The sequence below is a fragment of the Convolutriloba macropyga genome, chromosome 7, assembly GCF_964194025.1.
Source record: "Convolutriloba macropyga chromosome 7, txConMacr16.3, whole genome shotgun sequence".
Classification (NCBI taxonomy): Eukaryota; Metazoa; Xenacoelomorpha; order Acoela; family Convolutidae; genus Convolutriloba; species Convolutriloba macropyga.
Genome location: NC_134474.1, coordinates 28,759,174 through 28,784,188, shown reverse-complemented (window position 1 = coordinate 28,784,188; position 25,015 = coordinate 28,759,174). Strand labels below are relative to the sequence as shown.

The window sequence follows — 25,015 nt, the reverse complement described above, 5'->3', positions numbered from 1 at the left end:
CGAAGTGGGAATGCTATAGAGTGAACCTGCCGAACAACTACAGCTCAGCCTTGGGTCAGCTTTTCTCACTGGAGCGAAGATTCCAAAAGGACCCAAACCTGAAAAGTTTGTATCAACAGTCAATAGATACCGATGTTGAAAAGGGATTCGTAAAGATACTGGACGAATCCGAAGTGAAAGGCACCTTCGGGAAGGAATGGTATTTGCCTCATCATCCTGGGCTAAACCCGAACAAGCCTGGCAAAGTAAGACGTGTTTGCAATGCTGCATCAAAGTACAAAGAAGTATGCCTAAACGACAAGCTACTAGCAGGACCTGATCTACTACAAGGATTGATCGGAACGATATTCAGACTTCGTGAGGGACCAATAGCCCTAACAGCGGATATCGAATCGATGTTTCTGCAAGTACAAGTTCCCGAACAGGACAGAAGTTGCTTGAGGTTTCTGTGGCGTCCAAAAACTAACGAACCTGTTCAAATATACGAATATCAGCGACACGTATTTGGAGCTAAGAGTTCTCCAACATGTGCAAATTACGCTCTCAAGCGAGTGGGACTGGACAATGAAGAAATGTATCCAATAGCAGCAAAGGCAATACAAAACAACTTCTACATGGACGATTTCATCAAATCAGTAGAAACCCCTGAAGAAGCAATCGAAGTCTTTAATCAGTTACAACCTCTTCTCTCTCAACACGGATTCGAGCTGAAGAAGAGGATAAGCAACAACGATGAGGTTACCGAAGCAATCCCAGAGGACTTGAAGTCGACCAGCAACACAAAGCAAGTCAAGGTGGAACCCAACGCGGAGGGATCTTCAGTGCTTGGACTACAGTGGACTGTTACTGACGATAGTCTTCAAGTGTGTAGAGGTACAAACAAAGAAGTTGAAACTCCAATAACTCAGAGGATGATTCTGTCACTTGTCTCTTCAGTATTTGACCCGATCGGATTGTTTGCTCCGCTCAGTGTTCACATGAGACTACTACTAAAAGGCATTTGGACTAAGAATGGACAACATTGGGACAAAGAAGTGGAGCCTGGTGAGGAAACAGAACTTCTAAGGTGGAAAGAACAACTTCCAATTGTAGCTGAAACAATGAAACAAGCATTGCTAGAAGGTACTTCTATGCAGCAAGTGACAAAATTGAACTTCATGTGTTTGCCGACGCATCTGAAGACACGATGTGCGCAGTGGCCTATCTACGTTCACAACCCAAAGAGTACTCAGCCGACTTAGCATTTGTAATTGGAAAATGCAGGGTGGCACCGATGAGGCATTTTTCAATACCCCGCTTGGAACTGCAAGCAGCGCTGATGGCAGTGGGGTTGAAGGAACAGATAGTCAAGGAACATGAGATGAAGATAAGCAGTTGCAGTTTTTGGTCAGACTGAAATATATTATTACAGTGGATACACAGCTCCCATCGTAAGCAGCAAGTGCTTAAGGCCAATCGAGTGGCTGAGATACTGGATACAACTGATGTTTCACAGTGGAAACATGTGAGCGGTATCGACAACCCAGCTGACATTGACACGAGAGCAATCAACATTGAAGAACTCAAGAGAAGTGAGTGGCTCACAGGGCCGGCCTGGTTGAAGCGACCAGAAAGTGAATGGCCAGAGCAAGTGAACCTAGTCTTCGCCTCAGATGAAGAGAATATACCCGCATCGGTCTTTGCAAAACAGACTGAAGAGAAGAAAGCTGTTATTCAGTGGGAACGATTCAGTAACTTCAACAGGCTAGTGAATGCAGTGGCATATGTGCGGCGAGCCATGAGCAAACACAAACCAGCAACACTTATAGTAAGCGTTGAAGAACGAGAAAAAGCAAAAGCAACAATCTTCAAGCTACTACTGCAAGAACAGTTTAGTGAAGAGATGAAATCTCTCAGGGCTGAAAAGGAAATTCCAAAAAGCAGCGAAATCCTACAATTCTCACCCTTTCTAGATGAAGAGGGGCTTATTCGAGCCAAAGGCAGAATAGACAAAAGTCAATTGGACTTCGATGCAAAGCATCCAATATTGCTACATTGGAAACATCATGCAGTTGAATTATTCTTGCAAAACGAGCACAAGAAAAATCAGCATGAAGGCACTGAGCATGTAAAAAATATTGTTCAGCAGAAGATGTGTATCCTAAGCATACGAAATGCCTTGCGATCAATCAAGAACAAGTGTGTAACCTGCAGAAAGGGCAGAGCACAAACGATAGCACCAGTAATGGCAGATCTACCCGAAGAACGACTAGATGCTTCAATAGCCTTTACAAATGTTGGAGCGGGCTAATTCGGCCCTTTCATTGTGAAGATTGGGCGAAGGAACGAAAAACGATGGTGTTGTCTGTTCACATGTCTAACTGTGAGAGCGGTGCATATAGAGGTTGTGCCCAAGATAGACACAGACAGTTGTCTCAATGCAATTATGAGGTTTATTGCACGAAGAGGCAAACCAAGTACAATGATCAGCGACAACGGGACAAACTTTGTTGGAGCTGAAAGAGAATTTGCAGAATATGTTGCAGCATGTAACAAAGAGAGGATCGGAGAACATTTGATTCAACAAGGGATCAGATGGAAGTTCAACCCACCCGCAGCACCTCATTTTGGAGGAGTATGGGAGCGGCTGGTCAGAAGCTGCAAGAAAGCAACGTATGCAGTGTTGGGGAACAGATCAGTCACCGAGGACGTTCTATCAACTACGATGTGTTTTGTGGAACAAACGATGAACGCAAGACCGTTGACTTTGGTCAGTTCAGATGCTAATGACTTAGAAGCATTGACACCTAATCACTTCTTGCTTGGCAACAAGAACATTTGCCTACCCTATCTATCATGCGCAGAGGAAATTGTTGACCACAGAGAACTCTTTCGACAAACTCAAGCATATGCAAATCTCATCTGGGACAGATTTCGTAAAGAATACTTGCTAACTTTGAATAATCGGCAAAAGTGGAGATCTACGAAGAACGAAAACCTTAAAGAAGGAGATCTCGTTTGGTTGATCGAAGATAGTGACAAGCAAGGATGCTACAAACTGGGTCGAGTTGTGGAGACCATGGGAGGGTCTGACGGAGTGATTCGATCAACGAAAGTTAGAACGAACGCCGGAGTTTACAAGAGACCAGTAGTGAAGCTCGCCCCTGTACTGCCAAACGAGAAAGATGTTTTCACTAAGGAAAACAGGACCGGCGATGTGGAGGCCGAGCTTAACTAAAGTTCCCATATTTGTTAAGCAAACAAATCCAGCTCTGAATTGGACATATGTTACTCAAACTTTGGTGTACAATATATTTAAAGCCAAACAATTACGTCAATTTTTCACCAAAAACTTGACGTGGATTTCCAATAGAACACAACAATTCTCGACGTCAGTTTTGCATGGAAAAAATGACGTTTTAACGCCGTCATAGCCAACCAATCAACGATGCAGTTTTGACATGTAGAGCAGCATAAATAGAGCTTGAAAAACTACCAAAAAGAGCGAATCTCGATAATTTTGTGATATTAAAATTGACATAAAGTGCGTATTGGAGCACAATTCCTCGAGCAGTAAATAACTGGTTACTGTGTCCTGTATTGACAAAATACTTGGGAAATAATTCAACTGTTGGCATCCCAAATTTTGATGTTGTCAAATCGTGAGTACAGAGAGTAAAACTCTACTTAAGTTTAAGTTTAAATATTTTTGCAAAACAGGTCTTAGACATATATCTTTGTCTTCGATTTGTTCAGATATCGGAGTGAACTGGTATACATAAAAGAGATTGCGTATTTTGTGATCTGTATTAAACCCAGTCCAGTTTGATATTGAAAAAACTAAGATTAGCAGTTAGTTGTGAAATAAAATTGTAATGCAACGGTAAGAATATAGCGGATATACAGTTACAAAAGCGAATAGCAAAAACACAATATCCGGACAGATTTGTGGCCGCTGAAACGAACTGGGCGGTGTAAAGCTTTCCTCGTCATAAGTGAGAGAGCAGCCGTTACATTTTTAATATCTAATTTTGGTGTTTTTAATGAGACCCTTACACCTATTGCTAGTGAGAAGAGAAGCAAAATTAACTCTTTTTAGCAATCTAGCAAACTAAACTAAAAATATGAATTTTATAAAACACAATTAACAAAGTTTTAGGAGACTTCAAAGGACGCAGATAACCAGAACTCATTGTGGAAAATAGAAGACTAAAATGCTGAACTTCAACGAAATACAGAAATTGCATATCAAAGCGTACACTTTACTCGATAAAAACCTTTCTATAATTTGTCACTGTTCACAGTCGGCACTCCTATTTACAAAATCCCTAAAGTGTACATTTTGCGGTTTAATGGATAAACGATTTGAGCTCAGCTCGCTGTAAAAAATGGAAAGACACTGAGTTGGTGGAACTAAGGCTGGGTTTACAAATAAATATCAATCCAGAACCATTAGTTCTGGATTGAAGTTGAATTGTAAGTTCAAACTTAGTTTGACCCACTCAATGTCTTTTCTTTGTCAACAGTCACTCATTTCAACTCATCAAGAGTTTGGAGCAATAATCAAAATTTTATGGTTTCAAAGTATTCTCATAATTAACTTTATTGTCAAACTTTGCAGAACAAATTTGTCCAAGTCAACTTCAATTCAATAAATGCACACTACGCACAATTGAGCTTGTATTTGATAATTATTGCAACCAAAAGGCTGGTAAGTACAAAAATAGCAACTTGTTGAGTTTTTCTTTGAAAAAAGAGAACAATTGTTGTTCAAAATTTGTCACTTGAAAGGGAGTAAATAAATAGAAACGAATACAAATTGGTAGCCACGAAGTACACGGTCCCGATCGCGCAATCTAATCGTTTTATATTCGGTGAAGTATCACCCCAAATCTCTGCGTTGCGTGCCGTCATATCGTCAATTTTGTTCATCAGCAATTCGATTTTGCTGGAACATGACTGGCAGCTCCCATTGCTCAGTTTGTAGTTTGAGTTGTTGTCAACATGCAAGTTATTGAAGTTGTCGTCGGATCGAGAATCCACATTTGCGACATCCAAGGCCGGTTCTGTTCTCTTCCAGACCGATTCTTCGCGAATCCTCATCCTCGCTGATTTCCTAAGCTTGCTCACGTGCCATATATGGACATTTATAGATATAGTAGCCATAATTATGGCAACGCCAGATAGAATTATAGAAGTGAGAAAGTAGTTGCAGATGTTTGGAATTGTTTTGGAAGTTTCGGGTATATATTCGGTTACTATCATCAGGTTCACGCATAACGAAAGGGTGAGGGTTACGCCGAACCCAATTCGTTCCCCACAGTCAACAGGTAAAAAGAAAATGAGAGCTGTGATTCCCAGAAGAAGAGCATTAGGTAAGAGGAGATTGCGCATGTAGAAGTCGTTGAGTCGTTGGAAGTTGATTGTGAAAACGATTTCGCTGAAGCGTCCCGACGCATATTGGGCTACATGACGCTCACAACTGCTTCCTAAAATGAAAATGGCCACGTTGACAAGCAACAAAGCTCTTACGGAAACATCCACAATACAATCTTCACAAACTTAATATAATAATTATCTTTAAGTTGAAATCAGAAATTCTCTTTGCTCTTGATAATGAAAAAACCACCTACTTTAGTTAGGAAAAAATCCAAAAAAGTATCACCAAGGAGATCAACCCCCACTTGACTATTAAAGAGCTGCTCATTACCCGCATTTGGCGATATGCATGATTGTGTGTGTGTGTTTGTTTGTTTGTTTGTGTGTGTGTGTGTTTGTGTGTGTATTTGTGTATGTGGTGTATGTGTGCCTGCATGTGAGCGATGTGATGTAATGTGATGTGATAATGTGAAGTGATATGATATATGGTTTCCTATGTATGTGCGTGCATATCCATGTACGGGCCAATAACATTGGAAATCTGAATTTTCACATTTTGGTCACGAAATTGAAAAAAGCAGTTTTTCACTCTTAGGAGTCATTAACAGAATGGATCTCTGATCACCTCTATACTTCCACTGGGTATGATCAGAGTAAGCTTCGTCATCGAATGAGTCATCCAGACAGAAAATATCCACTTCGGCTGCACTGTACTGCCATGATCCAAAACTGACCGTGCACTTCTGGTAGTCGAAGGGGAAGTCAGTGACGTCCATGGTGCAGGTTGTGGTCAGTGTCACTGGCTGAATCCACCTAACACTCCCGTCATGCTTCACCTGCAAAAATTACCTTCTTCAAAGTGGCTTATCAATGAACCACAATGATTACGCTGTGAGATCATCCTGCTAATTATGTTTAATTTGGCTTAATTTTAGTTTAAAAACCGAATCCTGGAAAAAAATGCATCTTGTTGTTCTAAATATTTAGTCAGTGATTAAAATCTCTGTGGTGAAAATTGGTAAGCTTAAGCGTCTCACGAATGAGAACCTATTGATTCATTTTTCCCAACACTCAATTGTTAGTTTCCTCTCTTCATAAGTAGAATAAATTTGAAAAAGTGTTTTTCTTAGTCAATATTTGCTTCATTTTTCACAAACCAAAAAAAACAAGCTTTCAAACTCTGCTGGTTTTAAATCATTAAACAACACTGTATTTGTTAGCATATAATGACCCTTATGCAATTTCATATATTTCAAAATCTGCCAGAAAACTGACGGTTTTTCATATTTATTGTATATTAATTCATAAAAAGTCCTAGAGGCAAATTTGTGATAAAACAATTCAACTTATGCAAAACAAAAGTTTTGACAAAAATTTATTGAAAAAATAACAACTTTTGGCGATTACTTTCCCACCATTATTCTTCATTTGTACTCGAACTAAAAGCTAGCCAAACTTTTTTTGTTTTAAAATATATTGAATACAAACCAATCAACTGAAATTTTGTTTTCCTCATCTTGAATACAAATATTTAATGATCAAATTTGCGATTTAAAACCCAAACTCAAAATCTGACCGTTTCCAATAAATCGGAAGTTCCCTATTTCTCATCTTTCATCAATACATAAAATATAAATTTAGTTTAATTGTTGGCATTAAGAATTATTGGGTTTGCATAAAACTTATTCTAGAATTTCCTGCATCAGACGCATAAGTTTTCTCAACAACGAAAACCGTTTCCGGGAAATTGGCGACAGAGCAAATCAGCGCTGAATCAGTCTAGAGACATTCTGTTTTTTAGAATGGCCAGTACTATGTTGATGTCATAAATTAGACTGGCCAGTCTTGGTTTTTGAGTAAAATATACTGCATGAAAAATAATATGTTTCGCTTAACTCCCGCCAACAAGGTTTGCTTTATGTGCAATTCGAACTTTCGCGTGGGTTCTGGTAACATATAATTTGCGTTGCAAGTCGTAACCTCTAAGCTATACAGGCTTTAAGGTAATTGCCTACAAATTAGCTTATGTATAAATAGTGTGTATACTTTCATAGTAATTACCAGTTATAGGATACACAAATATGACACTATCCTGCACAGACTTAATTTTGGGTATGAGTAATTTTCAGAATTTACAGGATAAGATTAGTCTGGGCGAACTCTAGGACCTCAATAAATTCATAATGAAGAAAAACTGCACCTAAAGAAAATTAAAATATTCTGGAGATGCAATGTTTCAGAACCGAATTAATTTTTACGCTTAGAATGTGCTGATTCAGCGCTAAAATCCACTCAGACTCAAGTCCGGGTTACGACAACTGAGTTAAATACAGCTCCATTAATTTCTCCACAACAATTAATGAATTAACGAAATGTACTTCCGTAGGAAATAAAAGTGTAATTTTCGTCAACAGCCTGCGGTCTTTCAATTCCTCAATTGTTGGCGTTTTACAGAATCTGTTTAACAATTTAGATAATCATATTTTTTAACATTAAACGAAATGCGCGCTGCTATAACTCTCTAAAACCTAGTCAAAATAAAGCACACCAAAGTTTGGTTTACTTATTGCATCTCTTCTCAACAGTTTGAGTGAAAATCTTCTCGCATAATCTGATTGGAAAAATAGAGCATAATGGCATCATGACACACGAAATGAGCCAGAATGATCATACAATAGTTAGTAAGAACACATGTGATCTCAATATGATTAGTAAGAACCATGATCTTTGAATGATTAGTAAAAAAAAACACATATGATCATTCTATGGTTGCTAAGACTCAACGGTCCAAGATTTTGATCGACGGAAAAAAATTAACGAAGGTTGCTATGTTTTAATATTTCGTGAGAAAGTTTCTGAACTGCCTGGCTACGTTGTACAGACTCCAGTGAAAAATTTTGCACGCAAATTGTCCATAGTTATGTTCAGCATAAAGTAGAAAATTGTTACTATTCAGACGCATTAATGTGCGTGCAATTGATCTAACGTAGAACAAATCGAGTTTTTCTTTGTTTTATTATTTCACTAAAACTTTCTCGGTTTTTGATTTAAAAAAATTCTGAACTGCCTGGCTACGTTGCACAGACTCCAGTGAAAACTTTTGCACGCAAATTTTCCATATAGGTCTACAGAGAAATGAACTATTCTTTTGTTTATTTGAGCTCAAACGAAGGTTTTGAGAAATTTCATGCTGAGAATCTTCTAATGCTAACTAAGAAACCATTTTTGATCTTAGTGTGTTTTCAAAGATTAACTAAAACAAAATATGACCTAGTATGATTACTTAGATTCCAACCCGAGATTTCAAATTAAATTTTCCTTAAGTTATTTTGTGAAGTAGAATTCAAAGTATTTAAGAGACAGTCTCTTTACCTCTGGCTTAGGGTGATCATTTTTCAGCCATTTTGAGGAGCGGAAACGGCATCACGTCAGGCTTTTCACAACCCAAAAATTAATATAATCACCATCAAGTTTTTTGACCTGTCTGAGCATTTTATCATTTTCCACCTAAAAATTAGGCACAAAATTTAGATACTTTTAGTGCACCTTTAAGCTATGTGAGTTGTTCCTAAAATATCATCCCTCTGGTATTATATCTCGTTTTATTTTGCTGTCACCGGAAAAAATTTTTTACAAACCGACAACAATATTAAACTGCTGCTGAGTTTTTTTCTCTATGTTTTCATCAAATATAGTCTGAGAGAGCTCTTTGTTTCAATTCTTATGCTCAGCGTGATTAAGTCAAATTGCAATGTGTGATTTTTACACCAAACAATGAGGCAGGCTGCAAAGTTTCTTATAATTAGGCTGAGAGAGAGATGACAACTTTTGGCTTTCCTCAATAATAACCATTTCCATTAAAATTACACTTCTTTTATTTCGCAACAAGCGCTGGCATAGTTAGGAAAATCTTCAAGTTTGTTTTTTTTGGTATTTGGCCAACATAATCTATATTTCATCAGGCTGATCTGATACAGCTGATAAATAATCCACGCAGCCGACACCCAATAAATTATTGATTACAAGTCTCAAACTATTTTTTACTAGAACCGATTTTGTTGAATAAAAATATGAATAAAACTAAAATTACACTTGCTTACTTGGAACTATCTTTGTATGTTGTTTGACAGCAAAGAAGCCTGTCGGAGCACTAGATGCGAAGAAAGTTTCCTACTCAAGGGGTCAATTGATAAAATCTTCTTCCAGTACAATATTCTCAATGAAGACATTCGTCTCTCGAGTCGATAGATTTTAAAAGTGATCTTCACAGAGACAGATGTTTGATTAAAAAAGTTTTAAAATTGTTTACAAAGCTTATTGGAGGAGTACTGCACTTTTTTCGTATAAATTTTCTCAACCAATATCTGTTGCGACAATATTTTTCACATTTTGGCTCTCCTACTTACTTTCGCATTTCATTTCATCTAAATTAGTATACTTATATTTCAAGAATACTTTCGTGAAAACTTACAATTTCAATGAATTATTGGGACTGAAAATTATACGTTCCGCATTCTATTATTTTTGTTTCTCTTATTCTAGAGTATTATTATTAATGTGGTGGACCTCATTTCGATCGAGATGCAATTTAGAGATTTTATGAAAATGCGAAGCTTCAAGTTCATACATTTGTTTCTAATGTTGGCAATTTTACCCGTCATTTTATTTATTTTAAATAATCGACAATGTTCAACATTGAAGTTCAGTTCCCTCTTTAGGTTTCAGCAAGAATCTTCACTTTCAAACTTAAAAACGTTTAAAAACGCTGTGGAAAATATCAGAAAACATGAATGTCAGGAAAAAAAGTCTGTAGTGGCCATGGTGAAAACCCATAAAGTAAGCTATTTTTGATTTAAAAAAACCTTGAATATCAATTTACTGGTTTTGTTGAATCTGTTGAGAGGTGATTTTTGAATTAGCTAAATAAATTATTTAAATTCGTTTTCGGAATCTAAGGACACCTTATTAACTCAGCACAAACACATCACTCAGATCTGACAGATCATCAATAGGCTTTAGAGAAGCTTAGTCAGATGATGCCTTGCCGGATCAGATAAAAGATGCTCGGCTAAAACTCCTTCGTCAAACTGAACAATTCACCAAAAACTTTATTGCAGGAAAAAAGTGGAAAAAAAGACAAAAATTAGTGCAAGGGAATAGCAAATTAAAAACTGCCCGATTGGTAGTTCGGAAGGGAATGCAGCCCTTAGAAGCGTTGCCGGAGTATACCAAAATTGTTACTTAATACTGAATCATGACATTTCAAGTCTGCTTTATACTATCACCGGAATCTGATCACGTTACTTTTACAATGAAAAGTCACAATTCAGACAAAAAACTGAGTGGCTGGGACTACTATCATCAGCCAAAAAGTCATTGGACGAGTTTGCTTTATCAGCCAAGAATTTAATTTCATCGGAACTCTGTTCATATTTTGAACCAACTAAACTCGAACTGTTCAGACAAAAAATACCTATATCGGCCTATAATGAGCCAAATTTGCTACACAACCACATTTAATTTTGCTTTGTTTTGTTTTCGTAATTCCGTGTTTTTTCATGATTGTAATCATTGTCGCCTGATCAACTACATGCTCCAAGTATCACTTCTTTTTTGTTATCTGCAACTACTTTTCCAAGAAAAACATCAAATTAACACGCGAGGCTTAAATGATCAGGCAGTAGAAACTCTTCTTACACTTACTGCGGTGGTGTGACATCATATTGATCAGGGAATAATTGGAGCATTAAATAACAGACGTTTGCTTCTCTAAAATTTTTCTGATTTTCCAGAAAATTAAGTCATGGAAACTATTTTTTATAAGTTTGTCTTCAACTATTACATCATTTAAAGGAAATCTGATGCAAATTAATTACAAAAAAGCATACAATTAAACATAATGGTGAAAACCGGTCAATGAAACTGTTCTCGAAATCTGTTGAATGAAAATTTGTTAAGAGAGGTTTGCCTCGACCTAATTTTGTCCGCCAAATGAGTCAGTATGAGGTAATTCGAACTCAATCAGTGGACTAAACAAGCTCACGAGAGTATTTACGCAGCACAGAAAATTTTATCATATTGCAATATAAGAAAATTTAAAGATAAATAAGCCGTTACTGTAAATATGCATTGAGGTTGAAAAGTGCAATAAATAATGTCAATTGGTAGAGGCATGTAATCAAAAATTCTTCGTTAGTTTCTAATTTGGGTTTTTCTATCATTTATTAATCACTTGTTGAAATTTTTGCCAATTTCGGCCATGTGGTCGTTTAGCTTACACTAAATGCGTTTTCATTTAAACCTATTTGAGCCTAATTGCTGTTTTTTGTTCAGTTAGACCAATTTAGTTTATTTTATCAGATAATTTAAAAAATACCGTATAACTGATGAACCTGAAGTCTTGTGTATTAAGTTTTTGAAAGCATGACAATTAGAGCTTTATTATTGATCCTTGTTTTCGTTTGTTGTAGCCTTACCTGATTTCCAGCGCTTATATACAATTTGTATTATTTCTGATTTTTTTCATCTATTTTTTAGGTTTAATTCGTAAAAAAACCTAAAAACCAGAATATTCAATGCGTATAGAGCACTTCTTAATCGCAATCGCACTGAACAGTTAATTTTGAGTGAAAAATTGTTCTCTTGCTATGACATTGATAGTGTATTCTTCAAATCTTTTCTTTATGTAAACTTTGATTCATTGCTCTAAGCTGAAATAAATGTCTCCGATTAAACGTTTGTGCATATACTCGCAAATAATGAGTTGAGTTTAGGTTTCGAACCCGGAATTTCTACTCTTTGTTTAAATTATTGTTTCTTTTGGTTCAATTTTTGAGAGATTTTTTTACTGATCTTGTTCTATATTTATTAATATTTAGAAACGTCCAAGAAATTTTTTTGCAGTTTTTCTGATTTGCATTCATTGACAATATATATTATTGGCTGCAGAATAAAAATCATCTCCACAAAATGAGTAAGTTTTTAACATTTTGTTGACTTTTAGAAATTGAAAGAAAAGGATGAGAAAAAAGTTTAGTATGAAAAAAAAATCCAAAAAACTTCAACTGAAACTATGCACATGTCTTCAAAAATCCAAAAAAAAATTAAGAAGTCAACTTAGAACGTTAGAGACAACAATTAATTCCTACAATGGAACTAAAAAACACTGCTGCTGAGTCAGTGCATTTCAGGAGCAGGTATAGGTATCAAGGGGAGATTAAAAAAATAGGAGCAAGAAAAACATGTTGTAGTCAGCAAAAAGCAAAAGAACATCTTAAAAGTAGAAAGAAGTTCGCAACAAAATAAAAAAGTTTTCTTAAGGTAAAAATTAATGCGATTAATTTTGTGAACAACATTTTAGGAAGCCTAACAACTCAAAAAGGATTTCAACGAAAGCATTCTATTCCATCCCAACAAATTCTGACCATTTGGAACCAAATATGAACAGAAAGGGAAAACCATTTTGCTTGCAAAATTTTTTCATAAAACTAGAGAAAAAATTGCAATGTTAATAAAAAATTATTATAATTTTTGTTTTTAAGTTTAATGCCTAAATGACATTTAGTAAAAACAATAGTAAACAACAGAAAATGGCAATTGAGGTACTTACGCTTCTTTATACAAGTCCACACATAAACAGAGACCAGACGTGGCCAACACATTCGATTTAGAAAATTCAATGTTTCTTTTATATTCTTTTAATATAAGGTTTCAGAAAAATTCTTGCGGTCAAAAGCCTCAAAATTTTTAGTTCACAGGCCAACCAAAACCTTTGTGTACATATAAGGTATAACCAAACATAGTAAGGACAAAAATTCAAAAAAATATGGAAAATTTAGCAAAACTAGTTAAAATTGCTTAAAGCTGTCGGTATTGATATCTTAAAATCAATACCCGTGCTGCTAAAACTTTTCCCATAACCCATCAACAAAAGTTGAAGCTTATCTATTTACTTATTAAGCTCGAAAATTACAAAAAAAAACACAAAGTGTTAAAAATAGTTTTTCGTGTTAAAGATATAGCTACGAATACCTGATAAATTGGATACTTCAAATAAAAAACAAATGGACTGTGAGTAAAAGCCAATCAACAGATTTTTTTCAAAAAAAAACATAACTTGGCGGTAGTGGAGTAGGTTATAATCGTGGTAATTTTACGGGGTGTATGTGTGTGTGTGTGCTTTTGTATATGTGAGTGAGAGAGAGAGAGAGAGATGGGGATTGGAAGGAGGGTTTAAACTTTAAAGTTTTTTCTCCGAATTTGAGTTCTAGCTTTAACTAGGATTCAAATGGTACCACTCTTATATCTCTAGATTGCGCACAAATGTTCTCCAATCCGATCCAAATTAGGCTGCTTGGACAGTGCTGTCCTTAGCCAGCCAAATTCATGGCCTGTGAAAACAAATGTTTTCAGTGTTGGCTGTACAAAAAAAAACATATAGGCTGTCGTATAGTTCTCCCATCTCAAGTAATGTTGGAACTTAAAAAAATTGGCTAAACTTTTACTAGGGTCCGGGGCGATACAATTTACGTAAATTCTAAAATTGACATAAACTACATTGCCGAGGACTCTATTCAAAGTCGAGCTAATATTTTACCAATATACAATATATTTTTTATTAAATCAGAATTAGGAGATAATCATTCTTTCCGTAAACAAAAGTATCTTGAGGTAATTTCTCTTAAAGGAGTTTAAGGGTACACCTTTTACCATAATTCTGGATTAGACATACTGTTACGATAGCAGATAACTTGAATTGGCTGATCAGTGTTTTCATTATCATGTAAAAAAAACAATGCTACTAGTATTTGCAATAAATATATGGTTTTCATAGCTTGATGAGAGGTGGATATATCAAATACAAACCTTATACGCTTTTATGCAGATGGGTGCAAACTGACAATTATAGAGGGTCACTGTTCATTACTTGGCAAATAGCTATTTTAGTTAACCAATCTTTTGTAATTACTTTAAAAAAAGTGTTTCAATTAGACAAGGATTTATTCAGCGAGCTTTGTTATTAATTACTAATTTATAAACCAAACTTCTAAAGAGCCGTTTTATAGGTCAATACTAATCTGCAGAAAGTCGTTCTAACAGGTAATTAATCTGAGGTATACTTTCATGCAACAAATATTTACCTTATATTAGCTTTTGTTTCATTGCTGTCAATTTCTTCACGCTGGTGACCCGACTCGCTAAAATCAGCTATTTGCCAAGTAAGGCTTAGCTGGGGGCAGTTGTGATCTATATCATTTTTCCGCTTGTAGTGTGTCAGTGATATGATGGCAGTAATGTTGCTTCGATTTGCCCAAAACAACAACAAAGAAGTACTCTTACCCAGAGAGGGAGGAACTATTACAGGGTAACAAACTTCCCACAATTTCAAACTTTTTTGAGTGGTGCAAATTCCATTCGTGAAACTTCTCATTTTTTGGTCCTAAACTGGTAAGTTAGTAAACACTTAAATGTTCACAATTGTACCATCATACCAACATTTGCTAATAATATAACAATAATAATATGAATCCAAATTGAGGTGGTTTTGTTTTCTTTCATATAAAAATGAAATTTGCATGAGGCCTTATGCGTCAAATCGGAAAAGTTTAAAAGCCAGTGTTCCTTTTACAAGGAAAATAACCAATGGATACCTTTTTGATCAGGTATTAGCAAAGAACCTGTTTAGATTATTAAATAACTAACTCGTCATTTTAATAAAGCAGGGAACCTAGAAAGATGAGCGCTATATTACTGTGTTAAGGTTCTAATCCGTTCTGATAAATCCAGGTTCAAATCAAGGAATCAGTAACGTATATGAATATGACACCCTGGATGAGTTTCGCGGCCCAAGACAGGCATTGGCCAGACCGACTTGGGTTGCCGGCAGAGGGTTCCAGACCGACCATACACAAAAGTAGTTTTTTTGACCAGACCGAATAGACTTTGGCCACAATAGGCCAGGCTGAACAGACTTTGTCCAGACTTTTGGCCAAACTGGACAGACCTACGGCCAAATTTTTGGTCAGACTGTGGGCCAAACCATTAACCAGACCAAACAGACCTCAGGCCAGACCGATGGCCAGACCCGAATGTAGAACCACCCAATAGAATTAAAAATTTTTTATTTCACTTTTCTAAACAAGAATTAAAAACAAAAGTTTTCAAAAAAAAAATTTATTGAAAAAAATCTCAATTGAACGATCATTGCCAATTCCAGAACGAAATTTGTTGAAGTATTCTAATCGTCTTTATATATGTGTTATATACCAATGATCGGCTGCTATTTTGAATAACAATCAATGCAGCGCACATCTAAACTTTTTGCAGATGACTATGGCCTTTTTGTCTACTGGACCTCTGGGTTTTAGATATGGGTATTGGCCAGATCGAACAGACCGAAAAGTGGGTATTGGCCAACCAGACCAAACAGACTAAAAATTGCTATTCGCTAGACGGACGACGCGACTAAAATTTTTTCCAGACCATTGAATTGGGTCGCACTGCACCCCCCCCCCCCCCCTGCACTCAACCCAAGTTGGTCTAGCCATTGACTGTTTTGGGTCACGGACCTCATCCTTGCGAATGAGTGGCTTAGGAAATTTCTTACGCTGTTTTAGTCTCCTGAAATTCACTGAGCTTTATACGTATTAGTACCTTCGATGAGAGAACAAAACTTTGAAAGTTATGGGGTATACAGTACGTTTCAGGTATTCATCACGAGCACAATTCAAGATCACGCTGCCATCACGCAAAGAGTCCCATAGATTTGACGTAAGTACTCCATAACGAGGTATAAACATTGTTTCTCCCTTATTTTAACTGTTGAATTTGTTTAAGCCGACATTTTTTTTGCCTCATACTTGCTTCAAGTAACATATGTTTGCATGCTTCAATATATTTTTATGCGTCAAAATGTTCAAGATCTTACTAAGTTGAGCCAAGAACTTTTCTTGCCATGTCTTGATAAGATCTTTAAGGCCTATCAAGATATTCAACAAACTTTTAGCTTGTGAACCCCTTGGTAAGATATTTCATATTGGTAAGTTTTGCAAAATTACCAATATCTTGCGTGAAATGACAAGGTGTATCCAGATTTGTTTCACGTGGTCTTCAATGTTCATTATTCTACACTTTTTATGAGTTATCCTTCAATTTTCAATTCTTATCCAATTCATTTCAGATAATGACAGTGCATACAATGTACAGCTATGAATACTGGAGCAGCATACTTGAGCACCCTTTTGATTTGATTGGGCTAGCCAGAGAACCCTTTGCCCAGTTTCACAGCTTTTTCAACTACTTCCAGCTGCCACAAGCGATACATCGTCACTTCAAAACAGTCTCTGAGGAACAATCTTTCGACTTCTTTCTCAACAATTTCGACCAGTTTGACACGGTTAGTTATCTTTTGTTTTGAAACGAAAAAAAGCTGGAAAAACATGTGTGACGATATAGCCTTGATAAGATGAACTGGATGCATAGAGGGGAAACTACAGCCGATTAAATGGCTAAAATTGGCTCATTACGAGCTAGTAATCTGCCTTTAATTATTATTGTGCATATTTGTGGACTTTGGAGATATAGGAGAAAGACAATGTACAATTACTGATTATTATAATCGTTCCTTTGTCGCCATATCCCACACTGTAATGTATTCCTTCATATATTAAGATACATTTTGTGTAATTAAAGAGGTGAAAAGGGCAAAAAGCTGCACTTTATTTGGTATTGGTAATGGCTTGTAATATTATGCTCATCTTGGTTTGCGGATGCGGGTAGCAAACTAAATATAGCCTGGCAAACTTTGCTCTCGGCCCATAATCGGGGGATGCTACATTTACTTGAGACAGGTCCAGGGTTGTTCTGATAACATTGAAGGCGTTATCAAATATCATGACTAGAACGTGTTAATTATGAAAATTCCTTAACTATAATTTTATTTGATCGTTTGATTTTAACCACATACAAATTTTATGTCGTAAATTCCCGATCGCGACCGAATGTGTGAACTTGTAAGAAACTGCAAATTTCTTTCTTGTTCGCGCAAGCCATGCATTGCCTGACAAGTTTTCCTGCCAAAACTTACAAATTACTGCAATTTAACCCGTTCTACATCTTTGATGCTCATCCAAGCTAAGTTCTATTTAAAACTCGGTTAAAAAAATTATTTAACTGCCAAAAATTAATGTTTTTTCAGACCAATGATTTTCTCCAACGAATTTAATAGTTTCATTGAACGGAAAAATCGACTAATTAATGAGTATTTTGATCATTAGCTGATAATTTTGCAGAAAAACTTAACATGACAAACTCAACCTGAACAAACTTACAGGAACATTATGAGCACACAGAAAAAAAAAACGAAAAGAGCAAAAATTGACAGCAGCGATTTTAAAACAGCGCTACAAGTCAACCCCTGGCATAATCTTATGCTAAGTCTCACTACAAGATATGAAAAAAAACTCATAATTTCAACCTTTGATCTGCAACCTTTTATGTTTTGCGGGCAAAATTGCAAGATTTTTTTAACGATAACCATCCAGACTTGCCCTGGGTGATGAGATCTTTCTTAATTTGGGCACTTTTTTGGGTATTTTTTACCGAATACAAATCAACAGTAACACAGCATGGTTATCGAAATGCTGAAGATGAAACAATCCTGGGTTACATGAAAAGTTATCTATACTCAACGTCATTTGATATTTTCGTTCAATAATTCTATTAGAAATTAAAAGTTACTGTTACATGTATGTTTCAGCATACTTAAGCGGATAAATCAATCCCATGATCGGTTCTGATAGCTTCATATGAAGTCCCAAGGGCCATACTGAGGCGTTGTCACGGTCATTTAGTATGTTGAAGCTTATGTGTAACAGCAACTGCTAATTTTTAGTCGAATCATTGAACAGAAAACATCAAAAAGCAAATTGGGTAAAAAAAGTATTAGCTTATAATGACACTGAGTAAAAATATCCTGACACACAATCTTGACACCTGACAAAAATGACAGAATGGAAGGAAAAATTGTTGTGGGTAGTGCTTTGAATTGCAGTCTGTTTTGAATGTTGCCAAAGTTTTCAGAAAATCTGTCTTCTCTTGCTATCATTGATATTAATGAAAATTCAAAATGGCGCTATTATTGATATTAATAAAAATTCAAAAAGACATTAAAAAGTCATTGTTTGAGAATCACATTCCTTTCTTACGCACAAAAAAAAGATTCGGCAAACAGTTTTTGTACTTACCTAGCAACGACCACTAAATTTCCTTGGATTCTTTTATCAAGCATTTTTGATCTTACACTTTCGTTAAATGTTTTGTAGCGTTACTTCCAACAAAAATTGAACTTTTCTATCACTGTTCAAACGTTATAAGACACAATTTGTTTTAGACCACAGCTGCAGGACGGAAAACGTTGAACAAATTGATTGGACCCTATGTAAGTATTATTCTGCTACATTTAAAAAACAAACAATTTAGTTACATGTTAACTTGAGTTTTGTTTGCAAGTTTGCAATGACTAATAGAAATATGGAAGCTGCTATCGTTTTAGAAATCTATTATAAAAGTTAAAAGTTATAAAAATCATAACGGATGAAAATTGTTTCTAACAATTTTTTTACTCTGACTATCCGGAAGAGACCGTAGGAAGTTTATGGAATGTAGACTTCGAACGCTTTATGCAAATTAAGTGCAATGATCATTACAAGTTTTTATTCTTGATTGTAGTTTACTAATAATATGCATATGTAAAAACAATTGAAAACTCTTGAAGCACTTAAGATTGTAGGGGTCATTTAAGGAGGTCCAATACTTTTTACATAAACAAACGTTACACTTGTAAAAAATACAACAGCAGCGAAGTTTTGAAATGAATACAGTGATGAATGTTACAAGCTTCGTGGCTCATCAAAGGCAAGCTTTGATCGCGAACAATAGGAACTTAATTTTTTCATTTTTAATGGCTGCCTAAATGCATAATATATGGTAAATCATTTGGGCTGAACTAGTAAAATGCATTTAGTCAAAAAAGACCCATAATGTCTCAATCGGTTTAAAAAACCTGGAATGAGTATACCCCCTCCTCTCATTGGAAGGTTGTGACACTCAATTATTGTTCCGCTTTTTTAAAAAAAAATTGAGAGAACTTTACGCTAGCCCAAACTTTTTTTGTTCTTGTCATTCTTTGAAACAAAAACGCCAAAATTTTGAGCTAGCGACATTTTTTTCAGTTATTGTTTGATTTTGTAAAGCATTGCAGACTAACATATGTGATATCGGATTAACGCTCTCTGCATCTAGAATTGCACTGTAAATAAAAATTTAGGCAACATTTAATATCAAATTTTGACTAAAAATAATCAGTTCTTTCTGGATGATCTCCGACAAGTAGGGGTTTTTACGATGATATCTAAGAACAAGCATTGTGTTACATTCTATACAATGTCTCTTAAAATCTGAATGCATCAATATAGCCAAAATGAGAGCAATTCTTAGAAGCATTTCATGACCAATTCGAATGCGTCAAATTACAGAAAACATTTTTTGATGATTTAAGATACGTCTTTTAGGTTGGCCTCCAGGAAAAACCGTTATCGTCCTAAATTGCCTTTGTCAAAAAGTTCGATTATATCATAAACTGCGAGGGATATTCAAATTGCGGCACCATGCAATAACAATTTGGCCAAAGTTTGGATCGAATTTTTTCTATAATTAGTTCTTATTTTGGTAGCTGGAAAAACTGCTGACAATTCTGCTGGTAACTCGAACATAATTATTATTTTTTAAATTTTTATCGCAATCTAAATTTCAAAGGTATGAAAAAAGATTTTTTAGAGAAATATATAGTTTCAGCTCATGAGAGTCATCAAAAAACAGAGATCCGTTATTTTTGCTTATTTGTTCATGAACTTAAGGAAAATTTTTGATTTTACCGATGATATTTTTTGCCGACCATTAAAAAGCATAAAAACTATTGAATTTCAGGTTTTTTTTAGTTCTACAGAATAATTAACTAAAAATTAAACAAATTAATTGTTATCAATTAGGTAAACTGTTTGCAAACTTGACATTTAGAAAAATTTCAGATTAAATTGGAAGAATCTTGGAGATTACTTAAAATCGATCGTCCAACCAAAAGAAAAGCCCAATATGAATAGTTATCAACAGCGTCAAATACTCAGTCCGTTATTATTAAGCTTCTGATTTTAATATTCACAGAGTTTGAATCTTATTTGAGCGTCCTTTTTTTTAATGTCTGCTCACGCAAATTTTGATTTTTTTTTCTTGAAAATTTTGTTAGAAACCAAAATAAGAGACTAATTTTTGATCACTGCAGCAGTACAATCAAACAACAGATGACACCAATAATCAGGAATCAACATTTTGCTTCTCCTATAAAGCTTCTCTGCCCGGGTCGAATGTCCTCCCTAAAATCCCCCATTTTGATGTAAGAATGGGCGGGGTAATTTGTCTATGGGGGGTAAATTGATGTAAGAGTGCGGGGGTAATTTGTTCAGAGGGGGTAAAATGATGTAAGAGTTGGGCTGCAATGAGAGGACTTTTAAGGAATTACCCCCTGACTGAAATTGCCATCTAAGAGTGGGCTGCAATGGGCTGCAATGGGAGGACTTTTAAGGAATTACCCCCCATGACTGAAATTGCCATGTAAGAGTGGGCTGCAATGGGCTGCAACGGGAGGACTTTTCAGGAATTACCCCCTGACTGAAATTGCCATGCAAGAGTGGGCTGCAATGGGCTGCAATGGGAGGAATTTTCAGGAATTACCCCCCATGACTGAAATTGTCATGTAAGAGTGGGCTGCAATGGGCTGCAATGGGAGGACTTTTCAGGAATTACCCCCATAACTGAAATTGTCATGTAAGAGTGGGCTGCAATGGGCTGCAATGGGAGGACTTTTGACGAATTACCCCCCCTGACTGAAGTTGCCTTGTAAGAGTGGGCTGCAATGGGCTGCAATGGGAGGACTTTTAAGGAATTACCCACCATGACTGAAATTGTCATCTAAGAGTGGGCTGCAACGGGCTGCAATGGGAGGTCTTTTAAGGAATTACCCCCCCCCCCCCCCCACTGAATGAAATTGCCATTTAAGAGTGGGCCGCAATGGGCTGCAATGGGAGGACTTTTAGGGAATTACCCCCCATGACTGAATTTGTCATGTAAGAGTGGGCTGAAATATGCTGCAATGGGAGGACTTTTAAGGAATTAACCCCCTGAATGAAATTACCATGTAAGAGTGGGCTGCAATGGGCTGCAATGGGAGGACTCTTAAGGAATTACCCCCCTGACTGAAATTTCCATGTAAGAGTGGGCTGCAATGGGCTGCAATGGGAGGAGTTTTCAGGAATTACCCCCCATCACTGAAATTGTCATGTAAGAGTGGGCTGCAGTGGGCTGCAATGGGAGGACTTTTAAGGATTTACCCCCCATGACTGAAATTGCCATGTAGGAGTGGGCTTCAATGGGCTGCAATGGGAGGAGGGGTGAAAAGGAGGTAAGAGTTGGGCTGCCAAGGGGGGTAAAATGGTGTAAGAGTGAGGGGGTAATTTGTTCCGAGAGGTAAAGTGATGTAAAAATTGGGCTGCCAAGGGAGGTAAAATTGTGTAAGAGTGAGGGGGTAATTTGTCCAGAGGGGGTAAAATGAGGTAGGAGTTGGGCTGCCAAGGGGGATAAAATGGTGTTAGAGTGAGGGGCTAATTTGTTCAGAGGGGGTAAAATGATATAAGAGTTGGTCAGCCAAGGGGGGTAAAATGGTGTAAGAGTTGGGCTGCAATGGGAGGACTTTTAAGGAATTACGCCCCTGACTGAAATTGCCATCTAAGAGTGGGCTGCAATGGGCTGCAATGGGAGGACTTTTCAGGAATTACCCCCCATGACTGAAATTGTCATGTAAGAGTGGGCTGCAATGGGCTGCAATGGGAGTACTTTTGACGAATTACTCCCCCCCCCCTGACTGAAGTTGCCTTGTAAGAGTGGGCTGCAAGGTGCTGCAATGGGAGGACTTTTAAGGAATTACCCACCATGACTGAAATTGTCATCTAAGAGTGGGCTGCAACGGGCTGCAATGGGAGGACTTTTAAGGAATTACCCATCATGACTGAAATTGTCATCTAAGAGTGGGCTGCAACGGGCTGCAATGGGAGGACTTTTAAGGAATTACCCCCCATGACTGAATTTGTCATGTAAGAGTGGGCTGAAATATGCTGCAATGGGAGGACTTTTAAGGAATTACCCCCCACCCTGAATGAAATTACCATGTAAGAGTGGGCTGCAATGGGCTGCAATGGGAGGACTCTTAAGGAATTACCCCCCCTGACTGAAATTTCCATGTAAGAGTGGGCTGCAATGGGCTGCAATGGGAGGAGTTTTCAGAAATGACCCCCCATCACTGAAATTGTCATGTAAGAGTGGGCTGCAGTGGGCTGCAATGGGAGGACTTTTAAGGAATTACCCCCCATGACTGAAATTGCCATGTAGGAGTGGGCTTCAATGGGCTGCAATAGGAGGAGGGGTGAAAAGGAGGTAAGAGTTGGGCTGCCAAGGGGGGTAAAATGGTGTAAGAGTGAGGGGGTAATTTGTTCCGAGAGGTAAAGTGATGTAAAAATTGGGCTGCCAAGGGAGGTAAAATTGTGTAAGAGTGAGGGGGTAATTTGTCCAGAGGGGGTAAAATGAGGTAAGAGTTGGGCTGCCAAGGGGGATAAAATGGTGTTAGAGTGAGGGGCTAATTTGTTCAGAGGGGGTAAAATGATATAAGAGTTGGGCAGCCAAGGGGGGTAAAATGGTGTAGGAGTGAGTGGGTAATTTGTCCAGAGGGGGTAAAATGAGGTAAAAGTTGGGCTGTCAAGGTGGGTAAAATGGTGTAAGAGTGAGGGGGTAATTTGTCCAGAGGGGTAAAATGAGGTAAAAGTTGGGCTGCCAAGGGGGGTAAAATGGTGTAAGAGTGAGGGGGTAATTTGTTCAGAGGGGGTAAAATGATGTAAGAATTGGGCTGCCAAGGGGGGTAAAATGGTGTAAGAGTGAGGGGGTAATTTTTTCAGAGGGGGTAAAATGATGTAAGAGTTGGGCTGCCAAGGGGGGTAAAATGGTGTAAGAGTGAGGGGCTAATTTGTTCAGAGGGGGTAAAATGATGTAAGAGTTGGGCTGCCAAGGGGGGTAAAATGGTGTAAGAGTGAGGGGGTAATTTGTCCAGAGGGGGTAAAATGAGGTAAGAGTTGGGCTGCCAAGGGGGGGTAAAATGGTGCAAGAGTGAGGGGGTAATTTGTCCAGAGGGGTAAAACGAGGTAAGAGTTGGGCTGCCATGGGGGGTAAAGGGGTGTAAGAGTGAGGGGGTAATTTGTTCAGAGGGGGTAAAATGATGTAAGAATTGGGCTGCCAGGGGGGTAAAATTGTGTAAGAGTGAGGGGGTAAATTGTCCAGAGGGGGTAAAATGAGGTAAGAGTTGGGCTGCCCAGGGGGGTAAAATGGTGTAAGAGTGAGGGGTATTTTGTTCAGAGGGGGTAAAGTGATGTAAGAGTAGGGCTGCCAAGGGGGGTAAAATGGCGTAGGAGTGAGGGGGTAATTTGTTCAGAGGAGGTAAAATGATGTAGGAGTTGGGCTGCCAAGTGGGGTAAAAAGATGTAAGAGTGAGTGGGTAATTTGTTCAGAGGGATAAAATGAGGTAAGAATTGGGCTGCCAAGGGGGGTAAAATTGTGTAAGAGTGAGGGGGTAATTTGTCCAGAGTGGGTAAAATGAGGTAATAGTTGGGCTGCCCAGGGGGGTAAAATGGTGTAAGAGTGAGGGCTATTTTGTTCAGAGGGGGTAAAGTGATGTAAGAGTAGGGCTGCCAAGGGGGGTAAAATGGCGTAAGAGTGAGGGGGTAATTTGTTCAGAGGAGGTAAAATGATGTAGGAGTTGGGCTGCCAAGGGGGGTAAAATGGTGTAAGAGTGAGTGGATATTTTGTCCAGAGGGGGTAAAATGAGGTAAGAGTTGGGCTGCCAAGGGGCGTAAAATGGTGTAAGTGTGAGGGGGTAATTTGTTCACAGGGGATAAAATGATGTAAGAATTGGGCTGCCAAGGGGGGGTAAAATTGTGTAAGAGTGAGGGGGTAATTTGTCCAGAGTGGGTAAAATGAAGTATGTGTTGGACTGCCAAGGGGGGTAAAATGGTGTATGAGTGAGGGGGTATTTTGTTCAGAGGGGGTAAAATGATGTAAGAGTTGGGCTGCCAAGGGGGGTAAAACGGTGTAAGAGTGAGGGGGTAATTTGTTCAGAGGGGGTAAAATTATGTAAGAGTTGGGCTGCCAAGGGGGGTAAAACGATGTAAGAGTGAGGGGGTAAATTGTTGTGATGGGGCAATTCTAACAATTATTATTTATTTATATAGACCGTCAAGAGTTGGACAAGCATCGACGGTCTGGAGGATAAGGCGACGCAGCTGAGGGTTCTGAGGTTGTGGGTTCAAGACTGGCAGTCTTCAGGTAAGGGGGCTAAAAGATTGAGGGGGTAAAATGATGTAAGAGTTGGGCTGCCAAGGGGGGTAAAACGGTTTAAGAGTGAGGGGGTAATTTGTTCAGAGGGGGTAAAATGATGTAAGAGTTGGGCTGCCAAGGGGGGTAAAATGGTGTATGAGTGAGGGGGTAATTTGTTCAGAGGGGGTTA

General features: G+C 37.6%; 1 protein-coding gene across 1 annotated transcript in view; it reads right to left on the bottom strand.

Annotated features, from left to right (window-relative positions):
* Positions 1–4,626: 4,626 nt before the first annotated feature.
* The window catches only part of LOC142342754 (neuronal acetylcholine receptor subunit alpha-3-like), a 52,254-nt gene continuing 31,865 nt past the window's right edge, over positions 4,627–25,015 (bottom strand). The window contains exons 2-3 of the mRNA XM_075394289.1: positions 5,984–6,194; positions 4,627–5,468 (exon numbers count right to left, since the gene is read on the bottom strand). Coding sequence (XP_075250404.1) covers positions 4,750–5,468; positions 5,984–6,194 — 930 coding nt within the window. The 3' untranslated portion in view covers positions 4,627–4,749. The remainder of the gene's footprint in view (positions 5,469–5,983; positions 6,195–25,015) is intronic.